The 17,058-nt window shown below is 50.2% G+C and overlaps 1 protein-coding gene across 1 annotated transcript; it reads left to right on the forward strand.

Annotated features, from left to right (window-relative positions):
- Positions 1–604: 604 nt before the first annotated feature.
- Positions 605–4,359, forward strand: Egr1 (early growth response 1). Its single transcript, XM_005355926.3, has 2 exons — positions 605–1,178; positions 1,841–4,359. The coding sequence occupies exons 1-2, from the start codon at positions 878–880 to the stop codon at positions 3,142–3,144; spliced, it is 1,605 nt and encodes a 534-aa protein (XP_005355983.1). The 5' UTR covers positions 605–877; the 3' UTR covers positions 3,145–4,359.
- Positions 4,360–17,058: the final 12,699 nt, after the last annotated feature.

Consider the following 17,058-nt stretch of genomic DNA (forward strand, 5'->3'; position numbering starts at 1 on the left):
TCCCGGCCTGGGCTTCCCCAGCCCAGCTCGCACCCGGGGGCCGTCGGTACCGCCGCGCGCCCAGCTCTACGCGCCCGGCGCCCTCCCCACGCGGGCGTCCCCGACTCCTGCGCGCGTTCGGGCTCCGGGCTGGGAACCAAGAAGGGGGGGGAGGGAAGGAGGGTGGGAGTGCCGACCCGGAAACGCCATATAAGGAGCAGGAAGGATCCCCCGCCGGAACAGACCTTATTTGGGCAGCGCCTTATTTGGAGCGGCCCAATATGGCCCTACCGCTTCCGGCTCTGGGAGGAGGGGCGAGGGAGGTTGGGGCGGGGGCAGGCTGGGAACTCCAGGTTCCTGGCCCCGGAGGCCACCGCTGCCGTACTGATACTCGGCTTTCCCAGAGTTTGTGTGTCCTAGATGCCGGAGCGGGTCTCAGGGTGGAGGTGCCCACCGCTCTCGGATGGGGGGTGCTTCACGTCACTCCGGGTCCTCCCGGCCGGTCCTTCCATATTAGGGCTTCCTGCTTCCCATATATGGCCATGTACGTCACGGCGGAGGCGGGCCCGTGCTGCTCCAGACCCTTGAAATAGAGGCCGATTCGGGGAGTCGCGAGAGATCCCAGCGCGCAGAACTTGGGGAGCCTCCGCCGCGATTAGCCGCCGCCGCCGTCAGCTTCCGCCGCCGTAAGATCGGCCCCTGCCCCAGCCTCCGCTGCAGCCCTGCGTCCACCACGGGCCGTGGCCACTGCCAGCCTGGGGGTCCACCTACCCTCCCCGCAGTGTGCCCTGGCGCCCCGTATGTGACCCGGCCAACTCCTGGCGAGTGTGCCCTCAGTAGCTTTGGTCCCGGGCTGCGCCCACCGCCCAACATCAGCTCTCCAGCTCGCTCGTCCGGGATGGCAGCGGCCAAGGCCGAGATGCAGTTGATGTCCCCACTGCAGATCTCTGACCCGTTCGGCTCCTTTCCTCACTCACCCACCATGGACAACTACCCCAAACTGGAGGAGATGATGCTGCTGAGCAACGGGGCTCCCCAGTTCCTCGGTGCTGCTGGAGCCCCAGAGGGCAGCGGCGGTAACAGCAACAGCAGCAGCAGCAGCAGCGGGGGCGGTAGTGGGGGCGGCAGCAACAGCGGCAGCAGCGCCTTCAATCCTCAGGGGGAGCCGGGCGAACAGCCCTACGAGCACCTGACCACAGGTAAGCGGTGGTCTGCGCCGAGGATGAATACCCCTTAGTGACTACCCTAACGTCCAGCCCTTTGCTGCAGAGACCTGATCCTAGACGTTAGGCATGGTCCTGGGGTTCTCTCTATTCCACAGGGCTCCGGGGTCTTATGTTAAATGTCCGGGGACAACCCCCCGCCCCACCATCCTTGCGGTGCGCGGAGGGCAGAGCGTTTGTTTTGGACGAGAGCTCAAGCTGCGTGGGTGGTTGGAGGAGGGAGGGGGGTTTGTTTTGATGAGCAGGATTGCCCCCTCCCCCGCGCGCGAGCGGCGCTGCGTGGCTTGCCGCTTGTCCCCAAGGCAGGGCTGAAATCTGTGAACAGGGATGTCCCTGCCGCCCAGGGTAGGGGGCGCGCATTAGCTGTGGCCACTAGGGTGCTGGCGGGATTCCCTCGCCCGCGCAGCCTCGATGCGGAGCTCTCCTAGCTGCAGTAGAGGGGGGATTCTCTGTTTGCGTCAGCTGTTGAAATGGGCTCTGCCACTGGAGCAGGTCCAGGAACATTGCAATCTGCTGCTATCAATTATTAACCACATCAGTGGTAGCCGGGCGACCTCTTGCCTGGCCGCGTCGGTTCCCATCGTCCGTCCAGTGATTGCTCTCCAGTAACCAGGCCTCTCTCCTCTCTTTCCTACCAGAGTCATTTTCGGACATCGCTCTGAATAACGAGAAGGCGATGGTGGAGACAAGTTATTCCAGCCAAACTACTCGGTTGCCTCCCATCACCTATACTGGCCGCTTCTCCCTGGAGCCTGCACCCAACAGTGGCAACACTTTGTGGCCTGAACCTCTTTTTAGCCTAGTCAGTGGCCTCGTGAGCATGTCCAATCCTCCGGTCTCTTCGTCCTCAGCACCTTCTCCAGCGGCTTCAACGTCTTCCTCTGCCTCCCAGAGCCCACCCCTGAGCTGCGCTGTGCCCTCCAACGACAGCAGCCCCATTTACTCAGCTGCGCCCACTTTTCCCACTCCCAACACTGACATTTTTCCTGAGCCCCAAAGCCAGGCCTTTCCTGCCTCGGCAGGAACAGCCCTACAGTACCCGCCTCCTGCCTACCCTGCCACCAAGGGTGGCTTCCAGGTTCCCATGATCCCTGACTATCTGTTTCCACAACAACAGGGAGACCTGGGCCTGGGCACCCCAGACCAGAAGCCCTTCCAGGGTCTGGAGAACCGTACCCAGCAGCCTTCACTTACCCCATTATCCACTATTAAAGCCTTCGCCACTCAGTCGGGCTCCCAGGACTTAAAGGCTCTTAATACCACCTACCAGTCCCAGCTCATCAAACCCAGCCGCATGCGCAAGTACCCTAACCGGCCCAGCAAGACGCCCCCCCACGAACGTCCGTACGCCTGCCCGGTCGAGTCCTGCGATCGCCGCTTTTCTCGCTCTGACGAGCTCACCCGCCACATCCGCATCCACACAGGCCAGAAACCCTTCCAGTGTCGAATCTGCATGCGCAACTTCAGTCGCAGTGACCACCTTACCACCCACATCCGCACCCACACAGGCGAGAAGCCTTTTGCCTGTGACATTTGTGGGAGAAAGTTTGCCAGGAGCGATGAACGCAAGAGGCATACCAAAATCCACTTACGACAGAAGGACAAGAAAGCAGACAAAAGTGTTGTGGCCTCTTCGGCCACCTCGTCCCTCTCTTCCTACCCGTCCCCAGTGGCTACCTCTTACCCATCCCCCGCCGCCTCTTCATTTCCGTCCCCCGTGCCCACCTCCTACTCCTCTCCTGGCTCCTCTACCTACCCATCTCCTGCGCACAGTGGCTTCCCCTCGCCCTCAGTGGCCACCACCTATGCCTCAGTTCCACCGGCTTTCCCTGCCCAGGTCAGCAGCTTCCCTTCGGCAGCGGTCACCAACTCCTTCAGCACCTCGACTGGGCTTTCGGACATGACAGCCACCTTTTCTCCTAGGACAATTGAAATTTGCTAAAAGGGGAAAAGAAAAGAAAAAGGGAGGGGGAAAACCATGAAAGACAATAAAGGACCGGAAGGAGATGGCCACCAGAAGGGGCTCCTCTTAGGTCAAAGCCAAGTCCTTCCTCTGGTCCAAAGGAGGAGGTCTACTGGCCAAGGGCCCTTTCACTTACTGTCCCTGCTTCCCGTTCCTATTCCCTTTGACTTCAGCTGCCTGAAACAGCCATGTCCAAGTTCTTCACCTCTATCCAAAGGACTTGATTTGCATGGGTATTGGATAAATCATTTCAGTATCATCTCCATCATACGCCTGACCCTGGCTCCCCTCAGTGCTACAACATCAAGTTGGCGAAATGGGTTTGGGTCCTCGGAACCCTGCCTGGTATCTTTGTACAGTGTCTGTGCCATGGATTTTGTTTTTCTTGGGGTATTGACGTGAAGATAATTTGCATACTCTATTGTATCATTTGGAGTTCCGTCCTCACTTTGGGGGGGAGGGGGAGCAAAGCCAAGCAAACCAATGGTGATCCTCTATTTTGTGACGACGCTGCTGTGACAATATGTTTGGAGCATCTTTTGAAGCAGCAGTCCTAGGTATTAACCAGAGCATGTGTCAGAGTGTTCCGTTAACCTCTTTGTAAATACTGCTCGACTGTACTCTCACATGTGACAAAAGTATGGTTTGTTTGGTTTTTTGTTTTTATTTTCTGTTTTTGAAAAAAAAAAATTTGCCCGTCCTTTTGGTTTAAAAAGTTTCACGTCTTGGTGCCTTTTGTGTGACACGCCGTGCCGATGGCTTGACATGTGCAATTGTGAGGGACACGCTCACCTCTAGCCTTAAGCGGGTAGGAGTGATGTCTTGGGGAAGGCTTTGAGAGAAAAATGAGGAAGAGGGCTGAGCTGAGCTTTGGCTCTCCAGAATGGAGGAAGAAAAAATTCAAAACAAAATTAGAACTCTCAAAAGTCTATTTTTTTAACTGAAAATGTAAATTTATACATATATTCAGGAGTTGGAATGTTGTAGTTACCTACTGAGTAGGCGGCAATTTTTTGTATGTTATGAACATGAAGTTCATTATTTTGTGGTTTTGTTTTACTTTGTACTTGTGTTTGCTTAAACAAAGTGACTTGTTTGGCTTATAAACACATTGAATGCGCTTTACTGCCCATGGGATATGTGGTGTATATCCTTCTGAAAAATTAAAAGGAAAATAAAGAAGCTGTAACTGGTTATGTGTTTCCTGGGCTAGGGGGCAGGCTGTGCAGTAACTATTCCTGCCTAAAGGGGGGTTGAGTTTTTCTTCAGACTGTGGCTTTACGGATGTGTGAGCATCTGTGTTGGTGCTGGGAACTGACCGTGCACATGTTAAGTAGCACATCCCTTGAGTCCCAGCACGAGGGAGGCAGAGGGAGGCAGATCTCTGTGAGTTCGAGGCCAGCCTGGTCTACAGAGTGAGTTCCAGGACAACCAGAGAAACCTTGTCTCAAAAAAAAAAAAAAAAAAGCAGGCTCTCCTCTACTCCTATCTATGTCCAGGCTTTTTCTGTCAGTGTGGTGGACTGTAGCAGCCTGAGGTGGCCTTGTGGTCAGAGACATGAGCTAATGCCACCCCTCATTTCTACCTTTACCCAGAATTGGAGAAATCTGGTCCCTGCCAGATGTTCTTGGGGGAGATACGAGGCGGACAACACAGGCTGACTCAACTTCTCCATCCTTGCATGTTCCCAGCAACTTAGAAGCAGGGGCCAGTTCTCCAGCCAAAACCTTCCAGGAAGGAGAGCTCATCCCTTTGCCAGTTGGAAAGGCCATTCTTGGCAGCTTCCTGGGAGACAGGGCAGGGTGAATAAGAGGTGGCAAAGTGTGTTCCCATTGGATAGGCATACACAGTACAAGGTTTTCTTGACCCTGGTCCCTAAAGGATACTCAGTGCTGGGGTGCTCCTAGGTTTGTGAGCATCTGTCTGCTCAGTGAGAGCCTTTGACTTGGCCATGACAGACAGACAAGAACAGTTCCTGTTCCAGGAATGCAGATGGTTGGGGAGATGGAGATGTGAGCCAAAAATTACAACACGATACGTTACACAATCAGGGCAAGTGTGTGGCTCCCTGGATGCACAAAGACAGGCACCCAATCCAGCTGGGGACTTAGAAGAGGTGGGAAAGTTAAATTGGGCAGCCTAAGTAGGGGTGGACCTCAATGCCTCTGCATTACTGAGTCAGGGAAGACAGTGGCCGTTAGTGTACAGTGTAGTTAGAATGGAGTGCTGTGGAAACGCCACCTCTAACTCCAATGTGCCTCATCTGCGAATTCACCAGATACCCATGATCTTAGAGCACACGGCACGGTGACCTCGGTGTGCTGGAATTCTCCAGTCTTGGCTCACACTTACCTTCTGACCCCAGACACCCGAGTATCCCTCAGGAACTAGGTGGAGTCAAGGTGAACTCACCCCTACCCCTTTGCTTGCTCTGAGGGCCCTTCAGGTTCTCAGCCCTCACCTCCTAGGTCCTAGGGAATGCCAATAGTACTTTAGCATTAGCCTAGCTCTTGTGCATTCTATCCTCCCCTGCCAACACTTTTCTCTGCCCTCTCCCATGAATCCAGATCCCTTAGCCTAGACCAGGGGGAACCAGGCACCTTATCTAGACAAGGGCACAGCCCTGTTAGCCTCCCAGCAAAACTGCCAAGTCCCCACAAGACATTTGTGTTGGCAGACCTCTCCCTAGCCCCGCCTACCCTTCCCCATCTCACTCTAGGCTCCTGCAGGTCTGTGCTTGTTAGACATTCTTTAGAGTTTCTCACCCTGGATTCCCAAGAAACAAAGTGCATCGGAAGTACACTTGTGTGGGAAGGAGGAAGCAAGGACAGTCCCTTTACGACGCAGTGTCTCCTGTTTGAAGACTCTAGGATGAGCTTACCAGACCTGTTTCCCAGAGGGTCCATCTTATCCAGGAGGACTTTTGGTATTGGCCTTGATAACAAGGTCATTCCTAGGCAGATGGCTGGCTGAGAAATTCTGCCAAGCTTGCTAGCCAATTTTCTTCGGTCTTGGCATCAAGGTTTCATTAGATTCTAACACTCCAAACTCAAGTTCTTTTGCATGATTGAAATAAGGCACGACTTAAAAAAAAATTGCCCTGTTTTATGGACCAAGAATCTAGGTGTGTTGGCAGGGTCTGTGAAGGTAGCTCTTTCGTAGCCTGTACCAGAAGAATCACCCAAAATAAGAAGGATTAATTTTATCTCCTGCTCCTCGGAGGGCTACCTGCAACCCAAGGTTCAGGATGGCTGTGATCTTAGTAATGGTTGAGATGTGGCATGAATGTTGAACAATGGGTTGTTGCCTGGGACATTGCCTAGAGTTTCAGGAATATGGGGAAGGACCAAGGCAGCATGGAAGAAACAGGAGAGGGAGAAAAACAGGTTTAGATTTGAAGGAAAACAACCACAACCCTCTAGCATACCTCTAAGTTCTCTTTGGGGGGGGGGTGTTAGGGCTCAAGAAAGGTTTTTTTCTTCGTAGACCCTGGCTGTCCTGGTACTTGCTCTGTAGACCAGGCTGACCTCGAACTCAGAGACTGACCTGCCTTTGCCTCTTGAGTGTTGGGATTGCAGGCATGCACCACCACACCTGGCTCCTTCTAAGTTCTTGACAGGTCTTTTTCTTTTGGATTTCAGGAATGTTCCATCCCATGCAATTAGAAAGATTCCACTTGGAAGGAAAGAATTTGGCCTGGTTGCCAATGTTCCAGCTTTCCTATGAACTTCATTCTACCCCTCCTGACTCACAGAAGAAATGGGGCCAGGTCAGAGGACCACAGGCTGGGAATTCTCTGCCAGGTCCCTATCCCCATCTAACTGAGATCCTAGCGTCATGCTAATATTGGCACTGTTGTGGGGGGATGGGCAATCGGAGACCCCAGTGTCCTAAGGGAAATGAGACCAAGTCCCAAGGAATCAGATGTCAAGAACATTTAATTTCAACATTTTACCCAGAAACCTTTGGGTACGGTGGTGTGGTGATTTCCTCCAATTGAAACACCCCTTCCTGGGGGGGAGGAAGGTGGTCCTGAGACTCAGGAAGTCAACAAACCTCCCAAGGTTAAGAATGCTGAAACTCACAAGTTTCACAAGCCCCTCCCCCGCAAGGTTATAAAAGTGTATATAGAAAGGCTAGTGAAAGGAGGCTCCCATCGGCAGAGTCCCACAGAGTGTGACCCGCCTGCTACCTGCCAGTTGCGCAGGGAGATGCAGGGCGGTAGTTTTCATGAAGCCTGAGCCATGCTGGGGTGAGCTTTGAACCACTCATGTTCCTGTAAGTAACCTCTAACCTGATTTCCTGCAGGTAACTGCAGTGAACTCATTGGCTCACCACGCTGGACTTGGTGGGATCCTTTGATCCACCGCCAGTGCCCTCCCTGTGTGGGAAGAGCAGCCCCGTGTTCAGGTCGCTGTGGAAACGTTTCCTGAAACAAATGCCAGTAAGGTTTTTGCCTTCAGGGGCTGGAGAGATGGTTCAGCCCCAAAGAGCCCTTGTTCTCACAGAGGACCCTGGTTTGATTCCCAGAAGCAACACGGCATACTGCAACCATCCACAACGCCAATTCCCGGGGAGTAGACACGGGCTTTTGGGTAGGCACTCACGGGGTGCACAGACATACATGCAGACAAAACACTCATACCCATAAAATAGTTCGTACTTAGACAGCAAGTCAGGCCCGCTGTTTGAGCTGATTTCCTCCCAGTCCTCCTTTCCCAGTCATGGGACTTAGGAGAGACCTTTCTGGTAAAGCTTAATTGAGATAATCACCTGCCTTAAGTCAGAATGATGGCTCCGGTCTGATGAGTTTATCTCATTTTCCACTTGTGGGCTGTCTCTTCTCGACCCATCCTCCTCAGCACTAAAGGGTTTGATTCTATCTTTAATTTATACGAAGTTTTTGTTTTTAGCATTTTATTTATTTGTTAGTGTGTTGAAGGATGGCTCTCTCCTTTTACTGTGGGTTCTGGGGACCAAACTCAGGCCATCTGGCTTATATGGCAAACTCTTACCCACTGAGCCAACACAGTGGCCTTGGTTTTGCCTTGGGTTTTGATATTTTGAGACAAGGTCTCACTATGTAGTTCCGACTGGCTTGGAAGTTCCTCTGTAGACCTTGCTCGCTGTGAACTCAGGGCCAGCCCTTTCCCCTTAGCTCCCCAAGTGTTGAGGTTACAGAAGTGGGCCACCACCCCTGGCTAGTCCTAAAGGTGTGTTGTTGTTTGTATGAGATATGTAGCTCCGGCTGTCCTCAGAGAAGTTCTAGAAACTATTGAGACAGGCATGTTGGCGCACACCTTTAATCCCAACACGTAGGGGGCAAAGGCAGGAGGATCTCTGTGACTTTGAAGACGGCATGTTCTTCATGTGTTTTGGTGTTTTCCTTGCATGTATGTCAGTGTGAGGGTGTCAGATCCCCTGGAGCTGGAGTTATAGACAGTTGTGAGCTGCCATGTGGGTGCTGGGAATTGAACCCAGATCCTATGGAAGAGCAGCCAGTGCTTTCTGTTTTTTTCTTTTCTGAGATAGGGTTTCTCTCTGTAGGCCAGGCTGGCCTCGAACTCACAGAGATCCTCCTGCTTCTGCCTCCTGAGTGCTGGGATTAAAGGCGTGCACCACCACTGCCTGGCCCAGTCAGTGCTCTTAACCACTGAGCCATTTTTCTTTCTCTTTCCCCCAGATCCTCACAGATCGTCTCTCTCTCCCTACCCACCAAAACTCATTTTCTCTGTCTCTAATGTTTCCCCAAACAAAAATCTTGGAAAAACAAAAATAACAAAAAATGAAAACCAAAATGCACAAATGTTAAAAAACAAAATAAAATGCTCACACACACACAAAACAAACAAAACCGTGGGCCTTGTCTTGGAGTATGGTTGATAAACACAATGACACTCCATTGGAAAGTATTGATTTCCCCTTTCCCAGCAGCTATCAATTGCAAATAGTATCTTCGGTTAGGGATGGAACTTTGTGTCCACTACCCCTCCTCAGTGCTGGGGTTTCATCTGGCTTGTAGCTGTGTGGGTCTTCTGTGTACTGTCAGTCTCTGTAAGGTGTCAGGCAGCACCTCTGGCTCTTACAGGCTTTCTGCCTTTCCTTCATTGATCCCTTGGCCTTGGGGGAAGGGTTTGACCTCCCCTTTCGGAGCGCCCCAGCGTCTCTGCGCTGCTTCAGCTGTGGGTTTCTGTGTTAATTACCAGCTACTGCCAGAAGAAGCATCTCTGACGAGAGTTGAGCAAGGCACTGATCTATGGGTACAGCAATATGTCATTAGGAGTCATTTTATTGCTGTGCACCTTTAGCAGAAAGATGGTGTTTTCCCCTAGGGCCATGACCTATATCATCTCGGGTTCTTGGCCGCTTTTGCAGGGTCAGGTATGGGCTCCGTCTCACACAGTGGGCTGTAAATCCAATCAAAAGCGGTTGGTCACCCTCATCCCGTCTGTGCCAGTGTATCTCGCAGGTAGGTCACTTTTGTAGGTTGCAGGGTTTGTATCTGGGTGAAATTTATGATTTCTTTTCTCCTCTGATAGTGTGCAAAGTATCTTCTAGCACCTTCTAGCCAGTAGGGTGAAGCCTCTAGTCAGGCACTGGCTGATTTTTCCATGTTTGATGACGTAAGTGGTGTCCTCAACACGGCCTTGTCAACAGGTTATGGAGAGTGACCAGTTGCCTTAGCAATAGCGTATGTTTTGTGGGAGGCAGACCATGAGACCCCTTTGGCCAACAACTCAAGCTATAACCCATTCTTGACACTGGAGGTTTTATTTGCTGGCATAGTTGGGGCATAGTTTCCCCCGTAATGTAGTGACTCTTGAATCCCCTCCATGCACTAAGAAGTAGTAGGTTTCTGTGTGGCATTTTGTGTGTTTATTTGATTTTTCTAGACAGGATTTTTCTCTGTGTATCCTTGGCTGTCCTGGCCTCAAACGGTCTGCCTCTGCTTCCCAAGTGTGGGATTAAAATCATACACCACCATCACCCAGCCCCCATTCATTTTTTTTATTGCTGTATTACAAACTTAACCCCACTGGTTTGTGTATTCCTGGTAATGAGATGTCTGGGCGAAGCAAGGTATATTGTCAATATCTCCTCATCTCAGCAAGCGTGCATAAGGCCTTGGGAATGCTCTGTATGGAGGAAAAGTACGTGACAGAAAGAGGGCCAGAACATTCCAGAGTAGATGATTATCTTACTGTTCTATTGCTGCGATAGGGTACCATGACCAAGGCAGCTTATAAAATAAAGTATTTATTTGGGGCTTACAGTTACAGAGGGTTTGTGTCCATGGTCTTTATCGTGCGGAGCATGGCAGCAGGTGCCAGTCAGGCACGGTGCTGGAGCTCACTTCTGATGGGCTTTCCAAAGCCTGCCCCAGTGACACACCTCCTCCTGTAAGGCCACACCTGCTAATCCTTCCCAAACAGGTGCGCAGTTCCACCAGCTTCCAATGCGACATTCAGTTATGGATCAGTGTGTCCGGGTGACTGCCATTCAAACCACCACAGTGATACAGGGAGTCGGCCCAGGAGCCTGCTCTCAAGAAGCCACTTCTGTACTTCTCCGCCAGTTAGTTTTCTAGAATACTAGACCTGCTCGCTAGTTGTCACGTTTCTGCCTCATTCTGGGATGGTTTATGTAACTATAGGTTGGAGAATCAGCTGTTCAGAGCACAGGCTGCCCTGGCAGAGGGCTCAGGCTTGGTTCCCAGCACTAACATGGCAGTTCACAGGTGTTTGTGACTCCCATTCCAGGGGACCAGACACAGTCTTTTGGTCTCTATGGACACCAGGAACACATGTAGTGCACAGTCATGCATGCAGAACATTCATGCATGTAAAATAGCACAAATCAGTCAGTCTGACCTCTAGGTGCACACTGTGCCATGCACATAAACACACATATTAAATTTTTTTTTTTAAAAATTAGCTAGCTGGGCGGCGGTGGCGCACGCCTTTAATCCCAGCACTCGGGAGACAGAGGCAGGTGGATCTCTGTGAGTTTGAGGCCAGCCTGGTCTACAAGAGCAAGATGGTCACCTCAAATCCAAGGCCATTTTGGCCTATATAAAGAATTCCAAATCAGTCCGAAATACAGGGTAAGACTGTTGCAAAAACAAAACAAGGCATTACTTTTTCTTAGGGCTGGGCTTGGTAGCACATGCCTGTAATCTCCGCCTAGCACTTGGAAACTAAGGAGGAGGATTGAAAGAGAGAGCTCTGGGCTGGCCTCAGCTCCACCACAGTGACATACCACACACACACACACCAGCCATGTGCATAAACATTAGATACTCCTGGTGAAAAATGTAAACGCACCTGAGGTGGTTTGCATGAGAATGGCCCCACATGCTTATATATTGAATGCTTGGTCCCCAGTTGGTGAACTGTTTAGGAAGGATCAGGGGGTGTGGCCTTGTTGGAGGAGGTGTGTCACTGGGAGTGGGCTTTGAGGTTTCAAAAGCTTGTGTCAGGCCCGGTCTCAGGCTCTTTTCGGTCAGTTGTAAGCTCTCAGCTACTGCTCCAGCACTGTGCCTGCCTGCTTCCGTGCTTCCTGGCGTGATAATAATAATAACCTCTGAAACTGAAAGCAAGCCCCTTCCTTGTATAAGTTGTCTTGATCATGGCATCCCATCACAGCAACGGACCTGTTCCTAAGACAGCATCCTACCTTTCTGTATATGCTAAAATAAGTCAAAAGCCGTTGACGTTGTGAACCTCATGCATGGCTAGAGGAAGAATGAACTGGGGCCAGCACTTTCCTGAGGAACCAGCATGGCCGAGAGCTTTTAATAATAGCTCGCGCCCTCTCCTTAGCGAGTCTGCCAGGATTGCTGCTGGTCACACTACTACTTGTGGTGGGAAAAAATGAGTATAAAAATCCAGTGAGTGACAGCTGAAATAATAAAGTGTTATATGATATGATTGGCTACAAGACAGTTATAAATCATGCTCTATGATGGGTAAGATGGCTGGCTCACTGGATAAAGGCACCTGCTGCCAAGCCTGGCGACCTGAGTTCAATCCCCAGAACCTATATGGTAAGAAGAAAAGTTGTCCCTCTGACCACACCGTAACACATACATGCACACATACAAGCAAATAAACACTTGTGATAAGCAATAAGTTATTTATTGATCTGAAAGAGACTTATAATGCTAAGCAATAAGCCGGTCATAGTGTCCCAGCACTCAGAAGGTAGAGACAAGCTGGTCTACATAGCTGGTTCTCAGCTAGCCAGGGCTATGTAGTAGGACCCTATGTCCAGACAATAAAATAAAATTAGTATTAAGTAATCAAATCTACGTGGAGCCGTGCATGGTGCTGTTTGCCTGTAATCTCAGTACTCAAGAGATTGACCCAGGAAGATCATGAGTTGAGACCATTCTGGGCTGTCGCAAGCCCTAGTCCATCCTGGATTACATAGTGAGACTCTGGCTCAAAAACAAATAAGTCTTAGATGGCATTGTTCCAGTTTTATCAGATACATGCACACATGTAACACCACCTTGAAACCAGTCTGTAACTTGAACCTGAGCTGGCCTTGAACTCACAGAGGTCTGTCTGCCTTCCACTGCCTCCCACTGCCTCCCAAATCCTGGGTTACATCATGCCTAACTCACATAAATTCGATTTTTTTTTTTTTGAGACAGGGTTTCTCTGTGTAGCCCTGGCTGTCCTAGAACTCGATTTGTAGGCCAACGTGTCCTCAGATTCAGAGATCTGCTTGCTCCTGTCTCTCAAGCACTGGGACTGAAGGTGTGTGCCACCATGCCTGGCTTATAAATACAATCTTAGAAGAGGATTATATATGTCACAATCATTTCCTTGAACCTGGTGTACCATGGAATCTTTGTGGCGGTCCTCTGATGGAGTATTTGTCTCTTTTCGGGGGTCTGCCCCTTCAGGAACCGAGCGTTAAAGGAGAGGATTGAGGCCATGAAGGGGGTGTCTTCTGGGGGCTCAGGGCTCTGGGCTGTGTACGAGATGTCCCTGAAGAGTGATACTCGTTAGGTGCTGGCAGGAGAGAAGTGCCAGACAGTTGCCACTGGCTTCTAAATCTCTAGGCTATAAGGCACTGGTTTCTCAACATGTGGGTCCAGGACCCTTTCACGGGGTCACCGGGGACCAAAGGAAAGCACAGATACTGAATTACAATTCCTAGCAGTAACAAAATTACAGTTACGAAGTAGCTACAATAAAAATAATTTTGTGATGGGGGTCACCACATGAGGAACTGTATTAAAGAGTCAAACTAATTTAGAAGGTTGAGAACCACAGCTATGCGGTTTTCAAAAACCATACGGACCTGGGCAGGTTGGTCCCCCCTTTTAATCATAGCACTTAGGAGGAAGAGGTAGGTGGAGTTCTGTGAGTTTGAGACAAGCCTGGTCTACATAGTGAATTCTAGATTAGCCAGAGCTTCAGTGTGCACAGTGGGATCCTATCTCAAAACAAAACAACAACAACAAAAGAACCATAAGGCACAGAAATGAAGAAGCCGAGCCTGCTGGTATGGGCCTATAGCCCCAATTCTTAGAGATGCTAAGGCGGAGGATTCCGAATCCATTGTTCCCTAGTGACATCAGGTTCAGCCTGAACTGTAGAGTGAGACCCTGTGGTACATGAAGAATGTTTGCTTAGCAGGCCCAGGGCCCTGAGTTTGATTTTTTTTTTCCCTTTCTTTCTTTTTTTCTTTTTTCTTTTTTTTTTTTTTTAGTGGTACACAACTTTAATCCTAGTATTCAAGAAACAAAGGCAGGCAGACCTCTGAGTTCCAAGACAACAATGGCTACATAGTTGTCTTATTTTTTTTTTAATTTATTTATTTATTGAGGATTTCTGCCTCCTCCCCGCCACCGCCTCCCATTTCCCTCCCCCTCCCCCGATCAAGTCCCTCTCCCTCATCAGCTTGAAGAGCCATCAGGGTTCCCTGACCTGTGGGAAGTCCAAGGACCACCCACCTCCATCCAGGTTTTGTAAGTTGAGCATCCAAACTGCCCAGGCCCCCCCAAAGCCAGCACGTGCAGTAGGATCAAAAACCCATTGCCATTGTTCTTGAGTTCTCAGTAGTCCTCATTGTCCGCTATGTTCAGCAAGTCCGGTTTTATCCCATGCTTTTTCATTTTTTTTTCCTTTCAAGACAGGGTTTCTCTGTGTAGCTTTGGAACCTGTCCTGGAACTTGCTCTATAGATCAAGCTAGCCTCGAACTCACAGAGATCCGCCTGCCTCTGCCTCCTGAGTGTTGGGTTTAAAGGTGTGCACCACCACTGTCAGCCCTGAGTTTGATTTTTTTTTATCACAAATGGGAAATCAAACAAACCGAGAAGAGTTACTTAATTTTCTGAGCTGCATCATCTATCTATCCTGTCTACTATCTGTCTGTTTTTCTTAAATACCTACCTACTTACTGTTGATTACCCAGGCTGGCTCCAGACTCTGGATTCCAGCCATCCTCCTGCCTCAGCCTCTTGAGGAACTGGGGTCACAGGTGCATACCACTAGGTCCCACTTTCTCTAACTATTTCTTTTAAATTATTATTAGCTGGATTGATTGTGTGTGTGTGGTGTGTGTGTGTGCGTGTGTGTGTGCCTGTGTTTGCCATAATGTTTGTGTGGAAGTAACAGAGAACCTTCAGGAATTGGTTTCTCCTCCCACTGTATGGCTCCCGGTGATTGGACTCTCAGGTCATCAGGTTTGGTGACGAGGTCCATTACCTGCTGAGCCATCGCACTGGCCCCTCCTCAGCTGTATCGTAGAAAACTGGTGAGATCTCTGTGTTAGCTTCGGTGTTAGGTGAGATCTCTGTGTTAGTGTCGGTGTTAGCCAGGGGGTCGCGACTATTCGCAGGCCAAGTCTTCTCTGCAGTTTCTTCTGTGTTAGCGTCGGTGTTAGCCAGGTGGTCTCGGTCGGGTCATTCGCAGTCCACCGCTCCCTCCAGAGCACCCCACTTCAGTTTAGGCTGAAGAAAGAACCTGTATGACTTTCTTGAGAGCACAGAGTAGCACTGGGCCATCCAGACTCCCTTGGCTCTTTCAGCTGTTTGGTCAGAATTTATTCCCCAAACATTTAGCAAATACCAGTTTTATGTCCAACCCTGAGCACAGAGAGAGAAACAAGGTAAATAGTCTTGGGGAAACCCAGAATTGGGTGGGGGTATTGGAAAGGAATAAGTAGCAGACGGTGTGTGTATGAAAGGTGTGCAGAGGAGTGACTAATTCTAGCCAGGACAAGGATGCTGGAACAGGGTGGAGAAGGAAATTGGGGAGTTCACAGGAGAAGGTCCCATAGGCAAGGGGAACAGTAAGTACCCAGCAGAGGCGCCTCAAACTCTGATATCAGAAACCAGCGCATTAATGGGGGTGTGGCCAGGAAGCAGGCAGAGGAGGAGCAGGGAATGCGGCTGGAAAGGCAGGTTGGGGCCCCATTTGGATGAGCTTTAGTGATGGCCCAATAGGAGCTGGCCCCTCGTGTGTGTGAAAGGCTACATGCCCTGCCCTTCTCAGAAGAGCCCAAGTGCCCGCCCTTGACCCAACAATTAAGATAATGACAATAATTTAGACTAATCACTCCAGATTTCATGCATGCCTTTAGTGTTAGGAGTTCCAGGCCAGCCATGCTTAGGCTGAGTTTAAAGCCACCACAGCCCTCCTGCCTTTCCGTCTTGGGTGCTGGGATTTCAGGTGCGAGCCACTGTTTTAGTTTGCTTTCTGTTGGAGCGCTAGAACACCATGACCAAAAGCAACTCTAGGAGGAAAGGGTTAAACTCAGCTGACAGCTTGAAGTCCATCATCCTGAGAAGTCAGGGCAGGAACTCAAGAGAGGCAAGGACTGGAGCAGAGACCATGGAGGGTTACTGCTGACTGACTTGCTCCCCGTGGCTTGCTCAGTCTACTGTCTTTGATAACCCAGGACCCCTTGCCTAGGGATGACGTCACACAGCGGGCTGGGCCCTCCCACATCAATCATTAATCAAGAAAATACCCTACAGACTCGCCGACAGGCCAATATGATTGAGTCATTTTCTCAATTGAGGGTCTTTGCACATAGCTCTAGCTTGTATCAGGCCAATAGAAAACTAACCAGGACAGTCACCAGGCCTGGCTCCTGCATTCCCTTTAATCTTTAGGTTTCTGTCAATTAGAGCCACCTTAGGCTCCATTACTCAACTTTAACTCAGTTTTCTCTAAGATAGAATATTTATGCATCGAACAAGCCCAGGCATGGGGGTGCACGCCTTTTATCCCAGCACTCAGAAGGCAGAGGCAGGCAGGTCTTTGTGAGTTCGAGGACAGCCTGGGCTACATAGTGAGTTCTAAAACAACCAGGGCTATATAGACAGACCCTGTCTCAAAACAAAAACCAAACAAGATTATCTATGCATTTAAATACACCCTGATTTCATGGACGAGTCGTGACCCAAATCAGGCACCCATGTAGACAGACACATAGAGACACAGACACACAGACATACACACTGTTCTCCCCAGTGTTGGGGATAGAAACTCCAAATTTTCCAGTATTCGCAGAAGCAGGCAGGACTCGCACAATGAAGCCAGCCGTCTCTATCTGTCAGGCAGTTCAGAACTCAGCATTTCACAGCCAGCCTTGGTTTTCTAGCACCTTCTTCTCCTCACCCACTAGATGATACCAAAGCAAATCCCACACATCACATGACTTCCGTCTACAAATATGTCAGGGGACATCTTTATAGACTTTTAAAAGTACTTTTGTGCCGGGTGGTGGTGGCACACGCCTTTAATCCCAGCACTCGGGAGGCAGAGGCAGGCTGACCTCTGTGAGTTCGAGACCAGCCTGGTCTACAAAGGGAGTTCCAGGACAGGCTCCAAAGCTACAGAGAAACCCTGTCTCGAAAAACCAAAAAA

This window comes from Microtus ochrogaster, chromosome 18 (assembly GCF_000317375.1).
Source record: "Microtus ochrogaster isolate Prairie Vole_2 chromosome 18, MicOch1.0, whole genome shotgun sequence".
Lineage (NCBI taxonomy): Eukaryota > Metazoa > Chordata > Mammalia > Rodentia > Cricetidae > Microtus > Microtus ochrogaster.

Excerpts from the sequence above, each read along its gene's own strand:
- Egr1 (XM_005355926.3), top strand. The coding sequence starts at position 878 with ATGGCAGCGGCCAAGGCCGAGATGCAGTTGATGTCCCCACTGCAGATC. Across the intron at positions 1,179-1,840 it reads CTACGAGCACCTGACCACAG|AGTCATTTTCGGACATCGCT; the intron begins GTAAGCGGTGGT and ends CTTTCCTACCAG.